We start from the raw sequence: 12,573 nt of genomic DNA on the forward strand, positions 1-12,573 counted from the left end.
TTTTTCCATTCATGAATACATGACATTTTCCAACATTACAAATTCCTTTTAATTGAGATATAATTGACGTATGTTAGTTTTATGTGTACAAGATTCAACGCATGTATATACTGAGGAATGATCACAGTAAGTCTAGTTAACATCTGTTCTCACAGCTATAATTTTTTTTCTTTTAATGAGAACTTTTAAGATCTACTCTCTTAGCAACTCTCAAATACACAATACAATATTACTAACTATAGTCACTATGCTGTACATTACATCCCCAGGATTTCTTTATTTTAACTAGAAGTTTGTACCTTCCGACCACTATCACCAATTTGGCCCACCCCCCACCTCTGGCAACCACCAATCTGTTCTCCATATCTATGAGTTCAGTGTTATAGCAGGATTTCCTTTTTTTTTTTTAATTTCTGAACAATATTCACACACATTCACACATACCCATCTTCCTTACCCATTCATTCACTAATGGACACTCCAGGTTGTTTCCATGTCTTGATCACTGTAAACAATGTTATAATAAACATAGGAGTAGAGATCTCTTTTTGAATTAGTGTTTTCATTTCCTTCTGATAAATACCCAGAAGTGGAATTGCTGGGTCACATCGTAGCTCTATGTTTTTTCTGAGGAAACTCTAAACTGTTTTCCATAAAGGATGCACCAATTTACATTCCCACCAAGAGGACATAGGGTTCCCTTTTCTCCACATCCTCACCAACACTTGTTATTTCTTGTCTTTTTGATAACAGCCATTCTAACAGGTGAGATCTTACTATGGTTTTGATTTGCATTTCTCTGATGATTAGTGATGTATAGCACCTTTTCATGAACTTGTTGGCCATATGTATGTCATCTTTGGAAAAATGGCTATTCAGATCCTCTGTTCATTTTTTTAATCAGCTTTTTTTTTCTATTGAGTTGTGTAAGTTCTTTATATATTTTAGATATTAACCTATCATCAGATATACGATTTGCAAATATTTTCTCCCATTCTGTAGGGTGCCTTTTCATTTCATTGATGGTTTCCTTTCTGTGCAGAAGCTTTTTAGTTTGATGTAGTCCCACTTGTTTATTTTTGCTTTTGTGCCTTTGCTTTTTGTGTCAAAGCCAAAAAAATCATCAAGACCAATGTCAAGCAGCTTACTGTTTATGTTTTCTTCTATTTTTATGGTTTCAAGTCTATGTTCAAGTCTTTATTCACTTTTGAGTTGATTTTTATGTGTGGTGTAAGATAGTGGTCCAGTCTCGTTCTTTTGCATGTGACTGTCCAGTTCTCCCAACACCAATTACTGAAGAGACAGCCCTCTCCCCACTGTATCTTCTTGGCTCCTTTGTCTTAAATTAAGGCCCATGTAAGCATGGGTCTATTTATGGGTTCTCTATTCTGCTCCATTCATCTATGTGTCTGGTTTGATGCCAATACCATACTGTTTAGATTACTACAGCTTTGTAACATAATTTGAAATCAGGAAGCATGATGCCTCCACCTGTGTTCTTCTTTCTCAAGACTGTTTTCGCTCTTCAGGGTCTTTAGCAGTTCCAAACAAATGTTAGGAATTAAGTACTTTTTAATGGTCATAAAATATTTCATCAAGTAGATCTATGGTTATATACACATATCAGTTTCTAGACAAAAGAGATTTTTCAGAAATACTGCCTTTAAGGTGATTCTTAACAAAAAATTTCAAATTGGAAATGTTAGTAGACGATGTTTCTAACACTACCTATTTTTTCTTTCCAAAGTAACATTCAGTGATCATTTTAACCTTATCTTCTCTCATGACTTGAAATGTCTGAAGACAGGTGACAAGAACGTCTGATTTCCTGAATTCAGATGATTCCTACTTAGAATGCCTAAACTGACAAGTGCTCCTGACTTTTTGTCCACATCTAAACTGTACAAAGGAAAAAAGAATTCCAGTTTGGAGGGTGCCAAGTTCCTTTCTTATAGTTCCCAGACTCGCCTATCCTTGCTGTAGCTGTTATATTTGATCCTTAGTGTTTTTTATATTCATATATTTCTGATCTAAGCTTAGCAAAATGACTGAAGCTTTGCTTTCTTTTTATTACTTCTGCTTCACTCAGATCCCCAAATTCCTATTTTAGATCTTAGCAAAGAAGAGTGGAAAGTACAACAGCTTTGAAGTCAGACCTGAATTAGAATCCTAGTTCCATCACCAGCTAAGAGATCTCAGGCGAATCACTTAAACCTTATCTATGCTTCCGTTTCCTCAGCTGTAAGGTGTGTCTGCAACAAAGGTATACTTGAGTATTAGACTGGAAAACGTACTGAAAGTGCCCAAAACAGTCTGGCACACAGCAAGCCTTCATAAACTCTGGTCACTACTGCCCAGTAGTATATACCACTGTGACTACAACTCATGTTTCCTTAGCCTAGTTTGGAATTGGCATTCTTGATCCTTGATTTGTACCCCAAGATTACCAGTGCCTGGGAGAAGCAGAAGGAAAAGAACGAGTCCCCTTCTGACAAAGGAATCTATGAATTTAGAAAATACCCAACTGGAAAAAGACAACAATCACTAATTACGAAGGTTAAAGAGGAAACACAGCAAGAATCAACTGGGTGTTTGAGATATAAGCATGCTGACTTGAATAGAAAGCAAAAGAAGTTGCAGAAACATTCCCACTGAAGTACATAAATACACAGAAATCTCTTATTGGCATTTCAAAAAATGAAATAAAACACAGCTTCTCAGTGGCAATCTAGTTTCCATGGGGAGTTATTTTTCCAGATAGCATAAAATTAGTTTCCTATCTTAAGCTGCACCTGCTAGATTACTAACATTTGTATTATTAAGTCTCTGGACTTAAAGTACTTTCAATATGAATGTTCCTCCTACTGTGCCCATCTGTTCTTTTCTTTTGGCCCCAGGGGAAGCCAAGACTTAATAAATATTCAGTTCTCAGACTTCTTTGTGATATTTTCATATAAGCATTTATATCCACTGAGGAAAATTATAAGACTCTGCAGAAACTTAAGTCACACTTGACTTTCCTTTTCTCACTATCCAAGTGGTCATTATTTCCATGAAAGGCTAAGAAGTCACCACAGATAAAAGAAGGAAAGCCAAGAAAACAATCATAACTTTAAAAGGTAAATCTGTCAGGGATAATAAGTGATCTTTGATAATTCATAATAACACCAAGATACCTCATTTATTCATATAATATTAGATACATAATTTATGACTTATCCAATGTTAATGTAGACAAATCCAGTTCGGGGGGGAAGGCATCAGTCACTGCCTACTGGTAGTGGCTCTCCACTAAGGTCAGCAGTGACCTCCTTCACAGGATGCACTGCACCCAGTGATGCTACTCCTCCACCCAACCAGGTCAGGGCCAAGTGAGCGTGCTTTCCACGGCTACCTTCCCTACCATGCTACCAAGCTGGCTGGATCAAAATGATCCACACCTAAGTTCTCCTTGTGTGGTGTCAATATTTGACAACACAAACACTCATTTTACTTAAAAAATCACAAGTTCAAAAACAAGGGAAAATCAGCAAAGAAATGGATGGTTGCTGCATTAAAAACACCATAAGCTGCAAACATAAATTCAAGATATATATAAATATTAGATACAACATGGCCTCTTATGAAACTCCTTGGCAGGCAGAGTTCCGGAGGAAGGTGTTAACTTATTGGCAGGCTTAGAGCAGACAAAAAAGATAAAAAACAAACTACCTCAGCAGCTGCAAGGCTGACGCATACTCCTCTGAATCCCACACGTTCTTTTCTAAACATGTGCAGTATAGCTCTCTGATCTGTAAGTGAACAGCACACTTGTGAGGAACCAAAAGTGATATACTAAGTTTGCATATTATTAGCTTGGCAAAATTATAAAATGTAAAGACAAAAATAATCATGTTATTAAAGACAGCCATTTTCCGGAGATGACAACAGACCTGGCACATATCACATGGACCAGGCATTTACATAAACCACCATTCACATAAAAGCAAAATGAAACCATACTGGTATTGGGTGATCTCACTCATTGGTCACTTTGCAATAAGAAAATTCTAAAAATGATACCGTGATTATTTAAAGGAAGGTTTAGTGGCAGAAAACATCTTATAAACAAGTCATTCTACATACATTTTACTTGTTCTCTAAACCTCGGAGTTAAGAATGCAAAGATTCAGGAACACAGAATTCTCCCATTTCATCCACTCTACAAACGGTTCATAGGTTCAGGTTATGACACAAAGGCCAGCAGAGCATAATTCTGCAAGAAGCAGAAGTACTGCTTCCCTTTAGTTCTGGGCAAGGTCAACCCTTATTAAGCGGTCTCAGACAGATTCCTTTTCCCATTTCCCTAAAGTGGAGGATCAACTCTCAGTGTAAGTGACCAAAAAGTGTTAAAGAAAAAAAGTTAAAACTCATTAGCACACATACATCGCAGGGAAAGCAGCACCACTTGGATTCATGTGGTTGTTTCTCGTTGTGACCATTAGAACAAAACACACTGTTTAAATTACCAATAATGTGTTCAGCTGGAATGGATTCAGATTGCACACTCACTGCAAGACTTGGATCCATTTCAAATTCTAATGTCTGAATGCTACCAAACTCAAAGCAAAAAACCACTAATATTCCCACTTTATAGATTCCAAATGAGTAAGTTGTGGTTACCTGTCGACCCAATGGGTACTTGGGAAGAGAAGAGGTGAACTGATGAAGATATCTCAAAACCAGGAAGTAATTCTTATGGTAAACATGCAGGTTTTCTAGTAATGATTGTGTTTCCTCCTAAAAAAAAAAAAAAAAAATCATCAAATACATTATAAATATGTAAGTCAGCAATTAAAAGAATATAATAATAAAATCTAATTTATGGATATATATTTAATTTCTGGAAAACTGATGAGAGAAGATTCAGAATTACAAATTAACCCTAATTCTGAGAATTTATAATGCACACAAAATCTAGGATAAAGGCTGGATATGTTCTATTTAGTATCAAGTCTGGTGATATTTTACACACACCAAAATTAACACTGTAATTTAATTTCCTTCTATCGATAGCATTGCCATCATAATTTGGCCACCAAAATACAAGCAGGCAGAAGAGCACTTTGCTGGATGCCTGCCTGTGCCAGTCCCCTAGTGTGGACCTTAGCAAGGTATGCCCATCACCCTCTATCTCACTGGCATCAGAAGGGTGAGGAGATCCCCAGAGAGCCCAGGACCACTGTAATGAACGGTTGCTGAGGCTCCACTTACGACGTATGTATGCTTTTCTTAAAGTCCTGCTAAAGCTGTGTTTTAAAGGGAAGGAGACTGCAGAAGAAATGCTTACAAGTGATTATGATAGATCCACCTTTTTGTTGAGAATCTCCAATATTGGTTTTATTCACATTACCAATTAAGGGGAAAAAAGTGAAAAAGAGAAATCTGAAGCCAACAAGATTTATAATTTAGAATCCAACAAGTATGATAAGGGAGACAGTTTCTTAAGAAGTCTATGGGGTGACAAATCTCACAAATTAACTTCAAAAGGTTTTTCTTGGGGGGAATGGAGATTAATTTTTCTAGAACCTTCTGAAATGGCTTCGAAATTATTTTAAAACACTACATCCTATCAAGCATTTTTCAGGCCTCAAACACTTCTTTAATTTCTTATTTCTGTAACATTTTCTTAAGAGGATTATGATCTGTGACGTGGTCTTCAAATTTTTTTCTCCGATAAGAAGTCAAACAAAGGACTTTAACTACCAGATTGTCTTTTTCGCAGTAATATCGTGCAGACACCCATTATTTTCAGTGGTCAACCATGCAGAAAATAACATCTCAGATATCGATAAATTCAAGCAAATCTAACCAATATAAAGCAACAAATTTGGTATATTTTCCTAAATTCTAACTCACTTAGAAATCAATTCCTTAGTCAGAAATCTATAGGTCATTACCTCAAATTATAGGGCATATTAAAGAAAAGCTTTTTAGTATCAAAACATTTTCCTACCAGTATTTGAGTTAGTTGGTAATTTCAAAAATCTAGGTCTCCTAACAAAGAGTATTTTAATCACCAATGGGACAGTATACTTTAAGTCTATTTTCACTGCAAGCTATAATACAGAGATTGCATAAAGCCACTAACTGTTTGCCTTAATGTGTGCTTAAATAGCTTTTAAACAGGGGGAGTATTCTGGAGAAGAAGGAGTCTATTACTGAGTAATAATCATACATCATGCTGCTTGTACTACCTAATATGTTTGCTTTGTGGAGGGGCTGTTAATACAAATAACTAAGTGATACAGTAGAATGGAAAGACATCTTCACTGAATTTACTTGCATGAAAAGTGGGCAACGTGGGCAATATTGCACATTCAAGGAACTTTTATGCAAATATCCCTTGGGATAAGTGTGAGATGAGGGATACGAACATCATTTCCTCCCAGATGGTCTTAGTCCCTTCATACTTCTCACTGTGTGATTACACCCCTGTGCTGAGTGGAATTCTAGCGTTTAAAAAAATGTTTTGTTTTGTTTTGCTCCTATAACATGGCAGACTGTATCATCTGATGCCCGACTGAGGAAATGAGATTTCCGGTTCCAACACTGGAAATAAAACTGGCTGTGTTGGACTTAACTGAGAGAAGATCTGTTACACCTTTCTAAGGGATTTTCTAGAGTTAACTATGACCATCCCAGATCTTTGCCTTATGTGCTGACTTTAGAACCTAATTTCCACTGACATTTGTATTTACCTGCTTATCAGCTGCAGCAGAAAACATCACAAAAGACTAATTTAACCTCTTAATGTAAACTGTCCTCGAAGCTTTTTGTCTTACTGAGATACCTATCTACAAATGTCTTTATCTATCCAGGGCAACAATTTCTAATGCATTTTATGAACTTTTTAAAAATAAACTTAAGTCTGTAAGACGTTTTAACATATGAGAAAATTCCCCACTTGATACATTACACCAAGCAACACACTACACTCATGCAAAAACAAAGCCTGTTGAAACAGTACTCTTGTTTTCCATTCATTAAATTTTTCCTGCAGCATCTTTTCTGCAGACTAGCCACAGTTGCCATTGTTTAATTTTAAAATTGTATTTCAGATGATTCTTTTCATGCATACACTTTGCCTAGAAATATTCATTATTTCCCAAAGAAATATGTTTTCTTCTGTTCTTAAAACACGAAGACCTCTTAGTCTCTACTGATCTTTGAAACACTTACAGGAACAGAAATATTTCTCTGCTGTAAGTAAAACATGGCAGCCTCCTTGTTCCTCCTCAAACGTGCCAGACCCGCTCCAACCTCAGGTCCTTTCCGTTTGCTGCCGCTCTGCTTGGAATTCTCTTCCACCAGATTCCTGCATGGCAAGCTCTGTAACTTCTCCTTCACTCAAAACTCAACTTCTCAGACAGGCTCTTATTTAAAGCTTCGATCCCACTTCCAACGCACACTGAACTTCACATTCCCTTTGTCTCTTTTGTTGTTTTCTCCTTGGCAATTATCACTAACATAGACATTTCACCTACTTATCTTGATAGCATGTAAGCTCCATGAAGGCAGGGGTTTTTACCTGTTCTGTTCACTCCTATACTAGATTAATACCTGGCACACAGTAGGCACTCAAAAAATATTTGCTGAATGAGGAAGTACATGAATGAATGGAGGCCAACATTCAGTCTCTCTTCTAAATAAGAGCAACCACTGTTGTCTTGCTGGGTGTGGGCCAGATTTACTGATTTTTTTTAAAAGAAGACAAAAGTTTGATTTTGTGATGTAGAATTTCTCAATTTGTAATTATTGGCTCAGATTTTTAAAAAACAAAATGATAGTCCTAAAAAAAAAACCCTTTATAGCATGCTGTCAGTTGCCAGTCAGTGTGTAGTATACCCTTTTAAATCAACCTTCTCCAATGACATCAATCCTGTCATTCACTCAAAAATCATTTATGTATTATTATTTGTTCATATGATAATGCCTCTATCATTACTGAACTAGTTACTTTTTTGGAGAGGTCAATATCAATGTAAAACAAATACATACAGGAAAAGAAAACATGATCAGTAGAATTACATTTGCCATGATGCTTAGTTTTTGCATTTATTTCTCTTATTTCCACAGCATTTATCACTTTTGTGTCTAGAATGGTACGCATAGGGGTGAAGAATGAGCTCAAGAAGATTTAAAGAAAGTATGTAAAAATGACTAAATTTCTACAATTCATTTCTTTCAATCAATTCATGGATTATTAAAAGCTGGTAAAACAAACTTATATTGAATTTTAGGATTAAGAGGCATCAGCTGTCCAACAACACAGCATTTTCTCATTTATCATCTTGCTAGACGTAAACATTATTTTTCTCATTAGAGAGAAATTTTGGCTGACTGTGTGTTCCCCAGACTTGACTGATCACATAACAGCTACCCAGAGAAGAGCAAACCACGACTTTCTCCCAGCTCTCCTGCAGCTTGAGTGCTAGTCCTCTGGTGTCTCAGCCTTTTCGTCCTCCACGCTCCTTCCCTGGCATTTACATCAGAAGCACCTGATGAGCGGCTTGGATTTAAACTGCCTATTCCTGACACACTACCAGGTTAATGCCTAGCTTGTTTGATCACATTGGGTAGTTTGTTTGTACTGGTTTTCTCTCCTTCTTTTTTCCTTTTATTATCCCTCCCCTCAATAGATTTCCCCCCTCCTCCTGCTCTTCAGTTATGCCAAAAGAAACAGAAGGAGGTCAGGGCAAAGGTGAAAGGCAGGTCTCCACCAAACTCAGGGGCTAATTCTGTGCCTTTTCTTCATGAATCACCATGATAAGCATACTAAATGGTGACAAGAAGTCCTGGCTCTACCACTAACTTGCTCTTGATTTCACTTCCTCACTTCCTTTCTCTTGGCTGCAGCAAAATGAGCCTCTTCACTTGTAAAATGAACATGACTAATCAGGTTATCTTTCTAACAGTAATGCATTACAATTCCAAGAAGTTCTCAAGACTCACTTCCCACTCTCAATGGATTCTAGTTGGATTATTTGTTCTACTTCTGTAAAAAAAAAAAAAAGTCACCGGTAATTTGATAGGGATCACATTAAATCTGTAGATTGCCTTGGGCAGTATGGCCACTTTAACAATATTGATTCTTCCAATCCAAGAGCATGGGACATCTTGCTATTTCTTTAAGTCATCTTTAATTTCCTTAATCAATGTTTTGTAGTTCTCCACATATGTCTTTCACCTCCTTGGTCAGATTTATTCCTAAGCATTTTATAGTTCTGGATTATATGGAATCACGAAAGACCCAGAATAGCTAGAGCAATATTGAAGAAAAAGAACAAAGTTGGAGGAATAACCCTCCCAGACTTCAGACAATACTACAGAGCTACAGTAATCAAAACAGCATGGTAATGGTACAGAAACAGACACATGGATCAATGAAACAGAAGAGAGAGCCCAGAAATAAACCCCACAGACTTACAGTCAATTAATCTTAGACAAAGGAGGCAAGAATATAAAATAGAAGAAAGTCTCTTCAGCAAGTGGTGTTGGAAAAACTGGACAGCAGCATGTAAATCAATGAAGTTACAACATTTTCTCACACCACACACAAAAATAAACTCAAAATGGCTTAAAGAAGTAAACATAAGACAAGACACTATAAACCTTCTGGAAGAAAACACAGGCAAAACATTATCTGACATAAATCTTAGTAATGTTTCCTAGGACAGTCTATCCAGGCAATAGAAATAAAAGCAAAAATTAACAAATAGGACCTAATTAAACTTACAAGCTTTTGCACAGCAAAAGAAACCATAAGCAAAACAAAATGACAACCCACAGAATGGGAGAAAATATTTGCAAATGATGTGACTGACAAAAGTTTAATTTCCAGAATATATAAACAGCTCACACAATTTAATAACAACAAAAACAAAAAACAGCCCAATCCAAAAATGGGTAGAAGACCTAAACAAGCAATTCTCCAATGAAGACATACAAATGGCTAACAGGCATATGAAAAAATGCTCAATGTCACAATTAACAGAGAAATGCAAATCAAAACTATAATGAGGAGTGTCACTATATGCCAACAACATGTTACTATATATAGAAAACCCTAACAGGTCCACACAAAAACTACTAGAGCTGATCGAAGAACTCAGCAAGGTAGCAGGTTACAAGATTAACATTCAAAAATCAGTTGCATTTCTTTACACTAACGATGAATCAACAGAAAAAGAAAGTAAAGAAACAATCCCCTTTAAAATAGCACCCAAAGTAATAAAATACCTAGGAATAAATCTAACCAAGGAGGTGAAAGAATTATACGCAGAAAACTATAAACCATTGATGAAGGAAATTAAAGAAGACTTTAAAAAATGGAAAGATATCCCATGCTCTTGGATTGGAAGAATCAATATTGTTAAAATGGTCGCACTGCCCAAGGCAAACTACAGATTTAATGCAATCCCTATCAAATTACCCAGGACATATTTCACAGAACTAGAACAAATCACAATAAAATTTATATGGAACCATCAAAGACCTAGAATTGCCAAAGCATTACTGAAGAGAAAGAAAGAGGCTGGAGGAATAACTCTCCCAGACTTCAGACAATACTATAGAGCTACAGTCATCAAGACAGCATGGTATTGGTACAAAAACAGACATATAGACCAATGGAACAGAATAGAGAGCCCAGAAATGAACCCACAAACTTTTGGTCAACTAATCTTCAATAAAGGAGGCAAGAATATACAATGGAATAAAGACAGTCTCTTCAGCAAATGGTGTTGGAAAAACTGGACAGCAGCATGTAAAGCAATGAAGCTAGAACACTCCCTTACACCATACACAAAAATAAACTCAAAATGGATCAAAGACTTAAACATAAGACAAGATACAATAAACCTCCTAGAAGAAAATATAGGCAAAACATTATCTCACATATATCTCAAAAATGTCCTCCTAGAACAGTCTACTCAAGCAATAGAAATAAAAGCAAGAATAAATAAATGGGATCTAATGAAACTTACATGCTTCTGCACAGCAAAGGAAACCATAAGTAAAACAAAAAGACAACCTACAGAATGGGAGAAAATTTTTGCAAATGAAACCGACAAAGGCTTGATCTCCAGAATATATAAGCAGCTCATAAGACTTAATAAGAAACAAACAACCCAATCCAAAAATGGGCAAAACACCTAAACAAGCAAGTCTCCAAGGAAGACATACAAATGATCAATAGGCACATAAAAAAATGTTCAATATCACTAATTATCAGAGAAATGCAAATCAAAACTACAATGAGGTATCACCTCACACCAGTCAGAACGGCCATCATTCAAAAATCCACAAATGACAAATGCTAGAGAGGCTGTGGAGAATAGGGAACCCTCCTGCACTGCTGGTGGGAATGCAGTTTGGTGCAGCCACTGTGGAAAACAGTATGGAGATTCCTCAAAAGACTAAGAATAGACTTACCGAATGACCCAGGAATCCCGCTCCTGGGCATATATCCAGAAGGAACCCTACTTCAAAATGACACCTGCACCCCAATGTTCACAGCAGCACTATTTACAATAGCCAAGACATGGAAACAGCCTAAATGTCCATAGACAGATGACTGGATAAAGAAGAAGTGGTATATTTATACAATGGAATACTACTCAGCCATAAAAACCGACAACATAATGCCATTTGCAGCAACACGGATGCTCCTGGAGAATGTCACTCTAAGTGAAGTAAGCCAGAAAGAGAAAGAAAAATTCCATATGAGATATCTAAAAAAACAAACAAACAAACAAACAAAAAAACCAAAGCATAAATACAAAACAGAAACAGACTCATAGACATAGAATACAAACCTGTGGTTGCCAAGGGGGCAGAAAGTGGGAAGAGATAGACAGGATTTCAAAATTGTAGAATAGATAAACAAGATTATACTGTATAGCACAGGGAAATATACACAAGATATTATGGTAGCTCACAGAGAAAAAAATGTGACAATGAATATATGTATGTTCATGTATAACTGAAAAATTGTGCTTTACACTGGAATTTGATACAACATTGTAAAACGATTATAAATCAATAAAAAAATGTTAAAAAAAAAAAAAAAAAACTATGATGAGGTATCATCTCACACCAGTCAGAATGGGCATCATTCAAAAGTCCACAAACAATAATGATAGAGAGGCTATGGAGAAAAGGGAACCCTCCTACACTGTTGGTGGGAAAGTAGTCTGGTGCAGCCATCATGGAAAACAATATGGAGATTCCTCAAAAGACTGAAAATAGACTTACCATATGATCCAGCAATCCCACTCCTGGGCATATATCCAGAGGGACCTCTAATTCAAAAAGATACATGCATCCCAATGTTCACGGCAGCATTATATACAATAGCCAAGATGGGGAAACAACTTAAATGTCCATTGACAGATGACTGGATAAAGACGATGTGGTGTATTTATACAAGGGAATACTACTCAGCCATAAAAAGAATAAAATGATGCCATTTGTAGCAACATGGATAGACCTAGAGATCATCATTTTAAGTGAAGGAAGCCAGAAAGAGAA

General features: G+C 36.4%; 1 protein-coding gene across 6 annotated transcripts in view; it reads right to left on the reverse strand.

Annotated features, from left to right (window-relative positions):
• ORC3 (origin recognition complex subunit 3) overlaps nucleotides 1-12,573 on the reverse strand; it is a 66,567-nt gene that overhangs the window by 26,609 nt on the left and 27,385 nt on the right. For all 6 annotated transcript variants that reach the window (XM_031456018.2, XM_010987711.3, XM_010987710.3 and 3 more), the window contains exons 12-13: nucleotides 4,663-4,779; nucleotides 3,712-3,791 (exon numbers count right to left, since the gene is read on the reverse strand). In XM_031456018.2, coding sequence (XP_031311878.2) covers nucleotides 3,712-3,791; nucleotides 4,663-4,779 — 197 coding nt within the window. The remainder of the gene's footprint in view (nucleotides 1-3,711; nucleotides 3,792-4,662; nucleotides 4,780-12,573) is intronic.

Source organism: Camelus dromedarius, chromosome 6 (assembly GCF_036321535.1).
Source record: "Camelus dromedarius isolate mCamDro1 chromosome 6, mCamDro1.pat, whole genome shotgun sequence".
Classification (NCBI taxonomy): domain Eukaryota; kingdom Metazoa; phylum Chordata; class Mammalia; order Artiodactyla; family Camelidae; genus Camelus; species Camelus dromedarius.